The sequence below is a fragment of the Brachyistius frenatus genome, unplaced genomic scaffold, assembly GCF_029030835.1.
Source record: "Brachyistius frenatus isolate BFR_SWC_R1_liver_20210118 unplaced genomic scaffold, ASM2903083v1 Contig_53, whole genome shotgun sequence".
In the NCBI taxonomy this organism is placed as follows: Eukaryota; Metazoa; Chordata; class Actinopteri; family Embiotocidae; genus Brachyistius; species Brachyistius frenatus.
The window spans coordinates 718,383-733,966 of NW_027210652.1; the positions used below are offsets into that span (position 1 = coordinate 718,383).

General features: G+C 42.5%; 1 protein-coding gene across 1 annotated transcript; it reads right to left on the reverse strand.

The window, feature by feature from the left end:
- Nucleotides 1-1,767: 1,767 nt before the first annotated feature.
- chrnb3a (cholinergic receptor nicotinic beta 3 subunit a) lies at nt 1,768-15,127 on the reverse strand. The gene is made up of 8 exons (XM_069704869.1): nt 14,747-15,127; nt 8,296-8,456; nt 6,761-6,805; nt 5,408-5,517; nt 4,704-5,217; nt 3,512-3,702; nt 2,819-3,035; nt 1,768-2,460 (listed from the first exon to the last, which is right to left on the reverse strand). Exons 1-8 carry the CDS (start codon nt 14,820-14,822, stop codon nt 2,329-2,331), a joined length of 1,446 nt encoding a protein of 481 aa, XP_069560970.1. The 5' UTR covers nt 14,823-15,127; the 3' UTR covers nt 1,768-2,328.
- Between the last annotated feature and the right edge of the window lie 457 nt (nt 15,128-15,584).

Consider the following 15,584-nt stretch of genomic DNA (forward strand, 5'->3'; position numbering starts at 1 on the left):
GCTGGTGTTTTTTTAGTGAATTAAAGTCAGATAATCTGATTTTTTTTTTTATTCGGTTTATGTTGAGGTTTTTGTTGTGGCTCCTCAAAGTTTAACGTAGAGAATGAGTCACAGCTTTTTTTTTCTCTTTAGATGCAAATAACGGATGTCCCCTGTCATACAAATTAAGATGATTAAATGATGAATCTCACCAGAGAAAGAAAGTACATGAAATATGTTTTTACTGAAAAGAGGAGATCCCTTCAAAATATTCCAGGTGTCTTACACTCAGAGACCTGAAAGTTTGTTTGTTGGGGTCCTGAGGGGGTTCGTCTCTCCCCTCCCACCCCCCTCCCTCCCCCACCCCACCCCCACCCCACCTGTCATGGTCTGTCTGTGTCACTGTGTCCCGCACACGCACACTCACACCACACACACACACACACACACACACACACACACACACACACACACACACACACACACACACACACACACACACACACACACACACACACACACACACACACACCTGTCTGCCTGAGTAAGATCTGTAGCCGTGAATAATGGACGAGTGGGCTGAGGTCAGACTGCTCTAGTGCTGGAGGAAACAGAGGAGAGACTTTCATTTGAGCATGCCAGCCATTTTTAATAAGCCAAAGAACAAACTCATGTCTTCCAGAAAGTAGGCCAAAGCACGCAAACGCTATGATATCACCGGGGAGCGCCACTTGTAGCGATATTTGGAGGGTGCCAATAGCCTGAGGGCGAGGCAAGACAGTTAGAGCGGCTAATAACGTAAAAAGGTTTCGAGCAGACAAAGACAGCCAGCTGGGAAAATAAGTGTGTGGGGGTAATTAATGAGCCACTGTCTCCTCTTGTAATTACTACTGATGATGTGCCCCACAGCAAAGCAGACAACTCAGGGAAGCTCTAATAGATGTGGTCAGAGGGGCGGGGGGAGAGTGGGGGGGGATGACAGCATAATGCCATGTAATATACAACACTGTCATTGCATTTGATCTCACAGGCTTTCATTTTTCTGTTAGCTGTTAATGAGCGTAAAAAAAAAACCCTGCAGTTTTTCATCAGAGCTGATGCAGTGAATGAAGATGTGTCATTTTGTTTTATTGCATTTTTATATGGTTAATGTCTTTATTTGGTTATCCTCTTATTTATGAGCTCATGAGCCATCTGTGATAGTATTTTTGTTTGCATGAAACCCGTGAGGCGAAACCAGGTGTTCACATGACAAAATAAAAAAGACATTTGCTGCCGTTTAGTGGTGATACTGTGTCATTACAGCTAAAAAAAAAAAAAAAAAAAAAAAAATGAAATTGGTCCACCTTATATTGCCGGCTCTCTTCCATACTTAGAAAGTGCCAGATTAACGTCTACGGGCACCCATAGCAAAAAAAAAAAAAAAAAAAAAAAAAATAGGACCCCTACTGACCCTCCTTTTCATCCATTCTACCTGCAGTTTGTATGTTTTACTTGAACAAAGAGTTTATGAGGCTAATATGTATTCAGAAATATGACTATGTAAGCACAACATACTTAAAATAATAAAGGTTTTAAACGTTTAACTCTAGGTAATGATGCAGGGGCCACTTTAAGCTCCCTGTCTTTACATTTTCACACATTTGCAGTCAATCAGATTAATACAAACTAACTGAAACATAATGAACCCGCAGTCCGTCGGGCCCTCGTGACCGTCTGGGGTCCTCGGGGTCCTCGGGGTCGCTGCTCGCTTTGCCTGTCGGTCATCAATGAGTCGGACTCAAAAACTGCACGACTGATTTTCAGCTTTATTTTTTTTTAATTCTGAGTATTATTATAGGACATACAGCAGAGTAACATTTGACTGGACAACAAAGTGCATGTGACACATGAAACAAACTCAGAATTCATGGAGTGACATTGTGCATTTTGTTACATGTATATTTAACAGATATACAAACATGGATCTTCAGTTCATACCCGCTACTTGAACCTGCTTATTGCTGTCACTCCTTTGCACTCCTGCACATGCATCTTAAAAGGAACATCAAGCTGCATCCAGAACTTTAAATTTCCCCGCAGTCGTTAGAGGCTGCACGCCGTACTGTAGGGAGGTAAAAGTTTGTAGCCCGAGCTTGTTTCTACGATAGAAATATACATTATGAATCTTTCATCGAGTCGTATCAATAAATCATCGTCAAAGACAGACAGGAAAACAAGGAGGCGGACTTGGTGAGTGAGTGAGTGAGTGTGTGTGTGTGTGTGTGTGTGTGTGTGTGTGTGTGTGTGTGTGTGTGTGTGTGTGTGTGTGTGTGTGTGTGTGTGTGTGTGTGTGTGTGTGTGTGTTCATTAAGGTGAGCTGAAGTACATCTGCAGAGCAGGGGTGAAGATTAGAACAGTTCCCAGTATTGACACCGTGAGGAAGGCCCACAGGAAAATCCTGTCCAACACCTGAGCCACGAATTTCCAGTCTTGTACAACCTGATGAGACAGACAGACAGACAGACAGACAGACAGACAAAGAGAGAGACACAAACAAAACAGAACACAGGTGTGAGTGTGTGTCGACCTCGGGCAATATTTCACAGCGAAAACATCCGTCATTCGGGACACATCCGTCACGTTGTGTCATTTTAACTTTGTAGAACAAACGAGACATAAATAATTCTAGCGAGTGAAAAAGCTGTAAGAGGATGCAGAAATTCAAATAGAAAGTAACCCAACATACATCCAAACACCCCCCTCCCCCCCCACACACACACACACACACACACACACACACACACACACACACACACACACACACACACACACCCTTTATGTCCACCCGCTGCCTCACCTCTCGTATGAAGTGCTCCTTCTTGATGTGACGGCTGATGTAGCGAACTGAGTTTGTGGCTTTCTCCAGCATCGCCAGCCAGGCCGTGTTCTCGTCCTCCTTCCCTCCGAGCGGGCCTCTCTGCTGGGTGCCGCTGTGGCAGGGAGCCCCCCTCCTCCCCACACCTCGGCGGGTCTTCAGCTCCGGGCTGCGCATCTCCATATCCGGGTAGTGGTATCTGAGGAAGCTAAATGTGTTACTTCTTATTTTGAATAGTAGCTTCTAATTTGTACTGGCAAATAGCAAAGGAATTCTCTTAAGATCTTAGCAAATATGATTTATTGTTTTATTGGTGAGTGTTTGATGAGAAGATTGATGTCACTCTCATGACTGCAGAGTAAATGTAAAGCTTCATGCAGGAGACTGTTGGCTTAGTTAGCATCAAGACTGGAACCAGGGAGAAACAGCGAGACAAACATGGTCCAGACCTACCAGCACCTTAAAAAACAAATTCTTTACACACTAAATCAATTCAGTTCAGGTCAAGGAATTTATGGTCATATCCAGTCAAATTGAAACCGTCCATATGTGAAAAAAAGATTTTTTTTTTACCTTCATATTTCGGCTTAATTCATGAATTATTGTGTTAAGTTGTTGCAAAAAACCAAAACAACAACAATAACAAATATTGGTTTAACTGAGGCTCACTATTACCTGTCAGTGTGTCCTCTCATACACAGCAGTCTGGGCAGTCTCTGGAGAAAGAGGCTCTTTACCCAGGGGGCCATGGGGTGGTAGGTGGCAGAGGAGCGGTGGTGGACGTTAATCACAAAGACGGTGACGATGATGGAGAAGGTCACAAAGATCATGATGAAGAGCAGGTACTCTCCGATCAGCGGGATCACCTGTACGTGGAAAAAGGAAACAGTTATTGAATCGCATAAACAGCTCACTTTAAAGTTTAAATCATGTTTGTTTACCACATCAAAGGCGTAAAAATATGTATTGTTTGCATCTTCAAAAAACAACGTTAATTTAAGTTTTATATAGATTTTTAAAAATGTCATAATTTCTGTCAGTTTGATAAAATAATCTAAATGACATATTGGGCATCAAAAATCCTTTTGTGCTTTACAACTGATTGTTTTAATTCTCATGAAAAATAAAACATCTGTTTCAAAGCCCAGCGAACCATTGTAGATATTCTGGTGATGATGTCGGACTCCTCTGCCCAGGATTAAAGTGGGCGGAGCTATGATGGGAATTAAGAAGGAAGTAAAAGCACCCTTGGAAGTGTACATGGTGAGTGTGTGGCTTTTCAGAGCAGCAGCTAGTAGCGACTTTGACTTTACTTTCACTTATATAATATATCGTACACTCTTATTAGTATCCAGATTTGTATTGCACTGCTTGCTACTAATTTTAGATGTAAAACAATTCAGGACTCAAATTTTTTACAAAAATTGCCTTTGCCTTTGCATCTGTACTTTCATTTTTGTAACCAGCCCTCTTTAATATCATGCAATAGCATACAATCACCCTCATTTGAGAAACTTTCCAGAAACATAATAACAGTATATTTAGGAGGCATATTTAGTATTGGACTCGATGATTCTGGACACAGTCATTGTCTTTTTTTTAACTCTGCTTTCAGTAGACGACTAAACTGGACTGAGATGGATCTGAAGTCAATAGCTCGTTAATTGAGGTGACATGCGGTTTGTGCTGCAGGTAATTGAGAAGACCGTGGTTGTGATCTGTGTTAATTAGGACACGCTGCAATTAAGATTCCAATCAGGATAACTGAGGGCAAGCAGGATGTAAAAAAAAAAAAGAAATAAAAAATAGAGCCCAGCAGAAACTTACGAAAGAGTACAGCTTTCTAACAACTGCACTGGTTACCCACCTTTGAGGATGAAGGGATGATTTCTTCTATGACCAACAGGAACACAGTGAGTGACACCAACACTGATGTGGAAAGCGACAGTTTCTCTCCTTCGTCTGATGGCAGATAGAAGACCAGCACAGTGAGAAAGGACAGACCGAGGCATGGGATGATGAGGAAGAGGGTGTAGAACAGGGGCAACCTCTTGAGGATGAAGGAGTAGGTGACAAACGGGTACCAGTACACCTCATCCCTCCTGCTTCCTCTATTTCCCGTGGCATTGAGAATCTCCCATTCGCCATTGTCAAAGAAGTCCTTGCGGTCCACGTAGTGATCCACCAGGACCAGGTCCACCATGTTCCCGTCGTAAGTCCAGGAGCCGAACTTCATGGAGCAGTTCTGCCGGTCGAAGGGGAAGAAGGTGACGTCCATGGTGCAGGCGGACTTGTAGCTGGCGGGCGGAGTCCATGTTATGGTGCCATCCCAGCGCACTATGGCTTTGGTCATCAGGGAGCCCTCGAAGCGACCGTCGGCACTGGAAAGCAGACGGAAAAGAAAAGGAAAGAGGGAGGGATAAGTTGTGACGAGCAGGCAGACGGGATGAAGTGGAAGAGACAACAGGAAGGAAAGGAAAATTGATTTTTTTTTTTTTTTTTTTTTTTTTTACAAATGAGGGCCGAGGTTTCCAGTGACTACTAATGTGTGCGGAGTGCAGAGTAACTCACTTTTCATAGAGAACAATGTCAGGCAGCCATATAGTCTCTGAAGGCACTCTGATGGAGGTGATACCGCCGTAGTCATCCGGGTTCCACTTCAGCTTCACATCAATCCACTCCTTTTTAGAAATAAACAATAATAACATAATTCATTTACCCAATCTGAGACATACGACAAAGCTGAATACGTCTCTAAGTGCAGTTTCCATTTCAGCACCATGGACAGCACCACACTGCTCCCTGCATGACTGCCGGATAGAAACAGCTGAGCGAACCTCGGTTTTCTATGAGAGTTACATTTGAACTTTTAATCGAAGGTTTCACCATTTATCCAGACAACAGGGTTAAATCTCACACAGATTTTATTTGCAGTCACTATCTAAGCACCTTTGGTGTCTTCTAGAAAAAACTAATTCTCCTTAAAATAGGATTTTTCTAAAATAGCTTGTTTACCAACAGCAGAATCTCTTTCAGCCGCATTATTTATATATTTGTTACATTTAAGTATATTGGATGTTTGTTGATTTCCTTTGTTAATTATTTGCCAAATTATGAAGATTTGACACAAATTAAAAAAAATTAAAAAATTCAGTGATTATTAAAAAAATGATTATTAGAAAAATCTGTCAAGATAGAGAAAAATATCGTACAAATAGCAATAGACGACTTGATAGATTTGTCATAGTGTTTCAACATGTCACCTTCAAAACTGTTTGACCATTTGATATGTTGTCTTTGGTCTGTTGTCAATAAGATTTGGGTTTACATGACTTACAAATTATTACATTCTGTTTTTATTTACATTTTACACAGTGTCACAACTTCTTTGGAAAGAGGCCTGTAATACATTTAATTATAGTGTGCAGTTGGGATGATTAAAGTCATATCAATACGAGGACTACGACTGAAATTACAACAAAAAAGGAACAAGCTAAGGCAGGTAGTAGTCTAAAATATTCACCGTGTACACTGATAAAGTACACAGTCACACTCAGAGGGTGTTTGCTCAACTGTCTCTGTGCTGCAGTCAAACTTAAACGACTTACGTAAACTTGAGTGACCTTTGAAGCTCTCAAATATTAGTCTGAAATTCACTTCAGCAGTTTCACAAATACAGACACAGACCTCTTCATTATGTCTACATTGAAATAGACTTACATGATATTTGCACACTGTAGTTGAAAGGTCCTTCAACAAGACCACAGTACATCATAATGTTTGATATTGTACATTTAGGCTACAGTCAAAAATGTCCTCATAGCTACTTTAAGAATTCACAGATGTATAAAAAAAGACAAAAAAAAGAAAGAAGTCACAAGTTAAACATCCAAAGTTGGTAAATGTAGTAGTATTCATCCTTACCTGCCAGAGCCAGACGTTTGTAGTCATCAGCTGGTTCTTTTCATCCTGCAAGACCAAAAAGGAAGAAATTGAGTTCACTATTTATGAATCTGCTTACTGGGAACGATAAGAGAGGCTAATGAGGAGGTGAGGTGTAAACCAGAAACTGGAGACAAAAAGTTGGGTGGCATGAAAGAAAGTACTTAATCCTGAAAGATAAATCTTTTTGGAGGGTTAATTGCTTCTTTTGCTTGCTTCTTAGAGAGTGTGTTGGAATAGCTTTCGGAGGTTAAGTCCCTTGCTTTAGGGTATATCGACTACATTTAATGATTTAAAAACACTTAGGTTACTCCTCGATGACATATATCACTGGCAAAATATTGCCATATATTGTACAAAAGTAACTGAGAGGTATGGAGGGTTAGTGTGGTGGAGGATGTTATAAGATGTGGAGTTGCAGTGCAGGAAAATGCTTTACAAACATGTCAAAATTAGAGAATCAGGAAAATCTATAAAAATAGATTTGTATGCTGTTTGGAGGCGGTGAGGCCGAGCTGATTGCATCCACGCTGAAAACAAAACGAATCAATCTGTGGCGTTAATACGGTGTAAATATTGGTAGTTTAGTTAGAATACCACAAGATGTCACTCTCATAAATGTTATTTGTAGCATGTCAGGAGTAGTAAAATGCTGATGCAGGCAAAATAATGGCCTCTGTGGAGTTGGGCAAGCAGCTTCCTGAGTGTGTGTTTGTGTGTCCTTGTGTAAATAATGAATGCGACCTGGTTCCTCTCGGCCTGATGGCCTCATTACATCCTCTGCAGCTATGAAAGACCACTTTGGACCTCTTGTCGCCTTTCTTTCTCTCTTTGCTCCTTTAAAGTCATCAGGTGCTGCTCGCCCTCTTCCTCGTTTATCCTCCTCTTGTCCTCATGTGTTTCATGACTACAATCATTTCCTCTTTAACCATCCTCTGCAGCTCCGACTGTACGCTCCATTCCTGCCTTTCTGTCTTTTCTCTTTTTTATTTCCTTGAAACAAACAATATCTTCCATATTGGGCTAACAGACCTCAGTCTATTCCCTCGTTTACCTCTTTCATCCCTACAAACAATCACCAGTTGTGCTTGTGCTCTATATTAAGGGTGAAGTACACTTCCTTGCCTATTTATTTATTTTCTATTCGTTCTTCTCTTGTTCCAAAAAAATAACAACCCCCCAAACCTCAGAAGACTAAAAAATGTATTATTATTATTATTGTTATTATTATTAATATTAACCATATACCATAAGGCAGCGTTAACAAGTGCACAGAGTTGTCACGGAAACAGAAAGAGGAAACAGACCGTTTAAAATGCAATTATCTATCAAGTATTACTATTATGTTATTAGAACAGGGCTGGAATCATGACTTTACTTAAATATTTGTTAATTTGAGGTCTTTACAAACATCTAGTGTCCGACAACATTTTCAGAAGCCAGTCTACATTTTTTTTTTTTTTTTTATAAACAAATAAGATCCTGTGTATTGGTGAATGTGTGCGTTATTTCCTCACCACGTCGACCAGCTGTGAGATCTTGAGTCCGAAGCGTACGGTGATGGTGTCGTTGGCGTGCAGGACGGGCCGCACCCACTTCTGGTAACCCCTGAAAAGGTTCCTCAGCAAGGAGTCCTCCAGCTCAGCCAGCGACACGAAGTCCTCCTGGACTGGAAGTACTGATGAGGACACAAGAAAACATCAGATAGATACAGCGATGTTTATAATCAAATAGTGCTGAAAATAGTAAGAGTTGATTAGCAGGAATCTTTTAACCGTTTCTTTTCTGTTCTGCTTCACTAACATGCTGCTGTCTCATGTGTCTGATGTAAATGATATGCTTCTGTTTCAATCAATCTACACAGGCCGCATAATGTCTCATGTTTCACTCGTGCTGTGTCCGAGTAGTATTTCAACATTTAATTTTATTCTCTGCACATAACTGCAGTGACTACGTGTTGGTGACTCACACTCCTGTGTTCACTAATGAAAGACTGATGCTGCTGTTTCTGCTCGTGAAGTTCGACATCAGTTTCACATGTTTTTGGCCTCCGTGGTTGAGCTCACTGCTTTGCTAACGTGTTGCTTTTGCTTACTGTGTGCAGGCGGCGTAGACGTGGTGTAACATACTGCCATGCTGGCAGCTCGTTGAGGCTCGCAATCACATGCTGATATTTATCATGCTTACATCTTACACACGTTTGCTACTGAGCTCTGAACACAAAGTACAGCTGAGGGTCCAATCTCTGCTTTATTTAACTATAAAGCAGAGATTGGATTCTTTGAACTCTTGACAGGATGATGCAGTTAGATGAAAAGTGAAGGGATCGACAGAGTTGCAAGAATTCATCATAGTGGGGACATGAAAATCGGAACCAAATTTCTTAGCAGTCCATTAAAAAGCTCCAAAACCACAAATGTCATCTTAATGGTGGCACTAGCAGAAATTCAAACAGATTGAATACCTGGGAACCATCAATGTCTTTACAAACGTTGGTGCCAATCCATCTGTTAAAAGTAGAGATATCTCACTGGACAAGTGAAGACTTTGATCATCAAAGTGAAACAGATTCATCATCAGGGTACCATAGATATCTGTATAAAATGTTCTAACTAACTGATATTTCATCCCAGACTGGTTTCAGGTTCTCAGGCGAGGATGCGATGATTATCTTTCTTTTGCCTCATCGTATTTGTTCATTTCTTTCTGGGTTTGGACTCTTGAGTGGATAAAACTCTCCGTTGTAGGGTGTTAAATTGGACTTGAACTTTCTTCTGGTTTAAACATTTTGTAAAATAAATTACTTGACTGAACAAATTACCTAAAAATTAGAATTAGTTGCAGCTGTAATTTTATGGTTATTTAGCATTCATGTGCGGAGAGAAATCTGCACACGCATGTCACACGCTTCCAAGTTTTACATGTTTAAGAGCATACAGAAAGTCATGCATGCAGAAAGTCATGCATGCACCGTCTCTCCTGACTCTCAGAAGGAAGTCGGAGGAGAACTTAAGTCAGTTACACGCGCAGTCAGTCTCGGACTGACAGCTGGTCACGGCCGAGCGAATGCATCTCTGCTCCCAAGGCTGACAAAATGATCATGCTGACGTGATCACCTCAGACAGAACGATCGCCAGGGGAGACCAACCGAGCTCGGAGCGCTTTGTGCAGTCAGGCACGAGACATAATATTCAGTTTAAGAGTGACGCTCAGGCTGAGCAGGAAACAGTGCTTTTACTTCCACCGGGCCGCCGCTTATTTGCAAACAGCTGGGAGACATCAAATCTTTTAGGTAAACAGTTACAGAGAAGGACAATTACGATGTGTAATTTAGTTTGGTTCAACTTCACACATCAGTTAAAAAAATACACATGTAGGGGTGTAAAACTTAGACTGTATGTAGGAACATCTTTCGTCGAGTCGTCAGACTGTTCAAGGACGATGCAGTGAATACAAGTCTGCATATTGATCCAACTGACAGCCAGAGTTGTTCATCAAGAGCCGCATGCCCATTCTCATTGTCCTTGAGCAAGACACTGAACCTCTTCTCTGTTACTCATTGGATATAACGAAGATGCCAATGACAGCAGAATTCGCTGGACGCTCAGAGCATTATGTGGTATTTGTACTTGAGCTGCCACTGGAGCCTCCCGCAGTAACTCTGCGGCTCTATCAGCTCAGAGCCCCGAGCACTTGTCCACATACGAGTCTGATGTTTTGGCACAGCCTGTGGCCGTGTTGCAGCAGAGGCTGATAGACGGAAAAGAGAAGTTTGAATCAACAGCCTCTCAAACGAAGGGAACGCAGTAGAGGAGTGGAGAGGGTTGATAAGGGGAGGAATGAGACAGAGTGACCCAGAGCAATTCCCTCAGGTGTCTCAGAGAGACAGAGCGAGGGGGGAAGGGGAGAGGTTGGTGCAGAAGGATACATTAACTGGGGCAGTGGGAATGAGAAGAGACTGCAAAACAGATAGCAAGGAGAAAACAAATTCCCTCTTCAACTTGCATCTAAACACAGAAACACTGTTCTCTACTCTATAGGATACACTATAGTGTGCACTGCAATTGACTGGTTAGCGATAAGAAGGGCATCCCGAGTGATATATCTTTAAAAGATTATATGACTAGACTGATCAAATTATCCAGGGTGACATATCAAGCAATATTAGCTCAACGGCTTAATTTCAGCCACTAAGAAAGTGTTCAGACCCCTTCGCTGTTTGCAGACTTTATTGTGTTGGAGATTTAATTTCAAATGTATAAAACATGTTTTTTTGTTCTCAAAAATGTATTTAAAATTAAAACTGAAATCGCTCATCTACAAAAGTATTTAGTACCAATGCTACAGCACTCCAGATCATGGTCGGGTGCATCCTGTTTTTATCCTGGAGAACTTTCTAGAACTTGATTTGTGTGTGAACTGCGGCCAAACTGATTGAGCAGAGTTTAGAAAGGTGCGCACGAGTGTATGGACGCTCCCACCATTTATTCTCCATGTCAGGACAAAAGCCAAGCTAAGAGGTCCAAGGAATTCTCTGAGCTTAAGTTATTAAATTGTGAAGCGGCGTAGATCAGGGAAAGGGTGTGAAAACATTCCTAAAGCTTTTTCAAAAAGTAAATGATTACTGAGTCGCCTCAATCACTGTGAAATGGAAGAAGTTTTGGAATCACCAAGATTCAAGGTCATCCAGCCAAACTGAGGAACCAAGCAAGATGGGCCTTAATCAGAGAGGTGACCAAGAACCCAACAATCAACCAAACCTTCAAGGATTGAGATTATGAGGAAATATATTCCTGATGAGACAAATAAACTCTCGGGCTGAAACTCCAAGCGTGATGCTAGTCACCATTTGTCACCTGGTCACCATCCCTACAGTTAAAGGTGTCGGTGGCAGCATCATGGGGGGTGCGTTCATCGGCGGGGACAATGGCACTGGTCCGAGTCGAAGGAATGATGAGTACCACCAAGAAAACGCTGGCTGAGAGTGCATGTGACCTGAGACTGGGGTGATGGTTCACCTCTCAGCAAGGCAGCGATGCAAAGCAAACAGCCAAGACGACAATATAGTCGTAGTTGGCACACGTCACTGACCTTAAGTAGCCTCGCTAAAGCCCAGACTGACACCCCCTGGAATATCTGAGGAGAGACCTACAGATTGCACTTCACAGTCCCTCCCCATCCAATCTACTTTCACTTGGGAGGATCTGCCAGGAAGAATCGAATAAACTGCCCAAATCCATGAAAACGCAAGCGCTGTAATTAATTCTACAAAGTAATTAATAAAGTGTCTGAATACTTTAGAGATTTCAGATCCAGTTGCCTACCAGAGTGCTGATGAGTTTTTGTTTGTTTTTAACTGTAGAATGAGAGAAAACTCTCTGGTGTGTGTGTGTGTGTGTGTGTGTGTGTGTGTGTGTGTGTGTGTGTGTGTGTGTGTGTGTGTGTGTGTGTGTGTGTGTGTGTGTGTGTGTGTGTGTGTGTGTGTGTGTGTGTGTGTGTGCAGGACGGCCTGTTTTCAGTCTCCTCTCGTTTCCTGTTGGGTGTGCCGCAATCAGAAGTTTAAGTACATGCCGTGTTCAGACTCCGACAGATTACCTCCCATTGCATCAGATCCCAACTCTACTTGAAACGAGGCATCAGCACACTCACTCAGCTGAATCCATCCATCTCCCACCACCGCAGGAAGCAGCTCTATCTCCAGACACTCATCAACAACAACACGGGAGACACACTCGTCAAACACTGGAGTGATGGATTCCCCTACAAGAGCCAGCTTCCCCCCCTCAGAGAGATGCTGATTGACCCTGTGTGTGTGTGTGTGTGTGTGTGTGTGTGTGTGTGTGTGTGTGTGTGTGTGTGTGTGTGTGTGTGTGTGTGTGTGTGTGTGTGTGTGTGTGTGTGTGTGTGTGTGTGTGTGTGAGAGAGCGAGACAGACAAAGACAAAACTTTGCTGATTGATTAGGACACAGGAGCGACCCGGCATGCAAACACGCACCCTTCTTCTTCCTCAATCTGAAACACCCCATGGGTGACATAGTGGTATGGTCACCTTGACACTGCTCCCATCTGTTCCCTGGTGGAACCACAGCGGGTTGTACCACTGAGAGGGTTAATAGGGGCGAGGAAAACCAGAGGGGAACCCGTTGTTTTGTTTTCCCACGAGTGCATGAATGACACTTTACCTTTGAGTTTCGGGCAGCGAAACCACAGTTTTGTTCTTTAACTCCTCTACGTGTCACTGACGCTTCCTGACCGTTGATCGGAAAGGAAAATAAAGGGAGACTGCAAAGCAAGCTTTACAATCAAAGCCGCAGCCTCTGCTCGTGCTTTACCCACAATGCAATGAGACAGGTGCCTCTGGGGGAGCCAAGACTTTTCACAATGGTTTACGCCATGAGTCATAATAGCCTTGAGCGTACAAGCGCACATGCCCAAACATGTTGGTTCACACGCGGTAATGTTACGTCAAAGACACTGGAAATCACATGACCAGGGTGACCACATGTGTGCTGTAAGGTAAACAACACAAAGCACACCGAGGAAGACCTGTTAACAGTTATTACCCGAACTACTTCCACTGAAGAGATTATCATGAGTAAGGAGAGCACTGTCGTAGGAAAGAAATATTCCAGTTGAATTTTTTTAGGGCAACTCTTCAACACCGTGCAGTCTTGAGGAAATTCCCTTCATTACTTTTGTATTGGGTTGGTGGAAGAAATCTCCAAGATGAATATGTGAAAACTAGATAAAACCCAGAAATGAGCTCTTATCCTCATGTGAGCAAACCCAGCCTTTAAAATCCATCTCGCGTGCAGGACACGATCCTAACCCTAAACTAACTAACCAAATCTTAACCCTAAAACTGCCCTCCAAAGTTGTGAGGACCAGCCTGAACGTCCTCACGTGTGTTTGTCCCTCATGTAAATATGTCTTGTTTTTTTAAATTGATCCTCACACCGTATATTAAGACAGGTACACGCACACACACAATAACACACATTTGTAAAGCTATCTTAATAAGGACATTCCCTGATATAGTACACAGATTACGTTCTTTCCCCCCCCCCCCCTTACTCTAACCTTAACCATCACAGTGAAGGGCCTAACCCCACCCTTACCCTAGCCCCCCCCCCCCCTTCTCCTCCAGAACCCTAAAAACAATGTCAATCCTCAAACAGCCCTTTGAAAGGTTGAGAAGGTGTAAAAATGTCCTCAGTCGATGGTGTAAAATCCCTGCAAGGATGGATATAATAGTGTACACACACACACACACACACACACACACACACACACACACATATATATATATATATATATATATATATATATATATATATATATATATATATATATATATATATATATATACAGGCCATTCCATCTCTTGACTGGAGTGGTTGGTGTGTGCTTTACAGTAAGCTCATACCAACATACCATGGTTGACACACACACACACACACACACACACACACACACACACACACACACACACACACACACACACACACACACACACATTGTATTGTTATTGGCCCTTATTGTCCTCCTGTAGCTGCTGTACAGCCCATCCTCAGTCACACTTCTCCAGAGGGGCGCTGCGCACTCACTCTTTAATAAATCATGAATGTGCTGCTCCTCTCACCTGACCCCATCAATTTGTCCTGCTCCCTCGCACAATTAAAAGTGCAATCACATCTGAATAATAAATCACATCTTCATCAAACATGTTTTTCTTATCAGGAAGCACTGGGTGGGTAGTGGCACATTGGCCAATTAGTATTTAGGGGTAATTAGGCTGTAAAGGGGTGATGTGGGTTTTGATCGTGCAACACGATGCCAAATCGAGGAAATACATTGTCTGCCCCCCCCCCCCCCGCAAATTTCCCCTTTGTTTTGCACAGAATAGACACGACCTGACAGTTGCACAGCTTCAACAGTTTAAACACAAATTTGTTTCCAGATTCTTACCTTGCATAGTCGCCTTCCCGAGAGCCATGGAGAGCCACAGCACCGCAACCGCAAACTTCATGCTTCTTCTTGTCATCCACAACACTGGACTGACTAATCCAGAGCGAAGATCAAATCATGTCACTGTCCACACAGTCCTGCAGGAAGCATCTCTTCCACCGCCGAGCGGGACCTCCGGAGAAGCACCGCTGCGATGTCCAGTTTAAATAATGAAGGACAGCTGGCTTGTTGGTGGCTTTGTTTAACACGTACCGCCTTCACACTGCGGAGCAGCAGCAGCGTGTGTGTGTGTGTGGTTTTTTTTCTCTTCCTTCCTCCGGTTCTGTCGCCTGTTCTGTTTCCCTGCAGCTTTCTTTTCCGTGTGTGTGTGTGTGTGTGTGTGTTTGTCCCGGTGCAGAGATGGATGCTGCCGGAGCGGAGCCGGTTTGAGGGCGGGACAGAGGAGGAGGGCTGGCCCGTCACAGAGCATCTAGAGGGGAGGACAGATCTGGTCCCCATCCAGAGGGAGATGAATTAGTAAATAAATAAATATGTTCGATACGTTTAATTGGGCGTTTCAAATAAAGATCCACGAGTTACGATTCCATTTAATTGCTGATTCCTGAGCAGAAATGAATTAACTGTGGGCAATTATGTTCTTGGTTTCCTTACAGACATAATGTATTTGTTAAATTATATTTGTTGTTGTAAGTTTCTGTTAAAAAAAAATTGATGTGGCTTTAAAATTAGATATTGCACATTAGTACAGAGCAGTTGGATGATGGTCAAATACAGGTGACAAGATGGGTGAGTAAATAAATTAAATAAATAAAAAAAGGAATAAATTGTTTCTATTTGA

What these genes read in the sequence shown, in the direction of transcription:
- chrnb3a (XM_069704869.1), bottom strand. Translation starts at nt 14,822, where the DNA reads ATGACAAGAAGAAGCATGAAGTTTGCGGTTGCGGTGCTGTGGCTCTCC. An exon ending in TCATCCCTTCATCCTCAAAG is followed by an intron (nt 3,703 to 4,703) that starts GTGGGTAACCAG and finishes TTCCACGTACAG; the next exon opens with GTGATCCCGCTGATCGGAGA. An exon ending in AGGAGCACTTCATACGAGAG is followed by an intron (nt 2,461 to 2,818) that starts GTGAGGCAGCGG and finishes CTGTCTCATCAG; the next exon opens with GTTGTACAAGACTGGAAATT.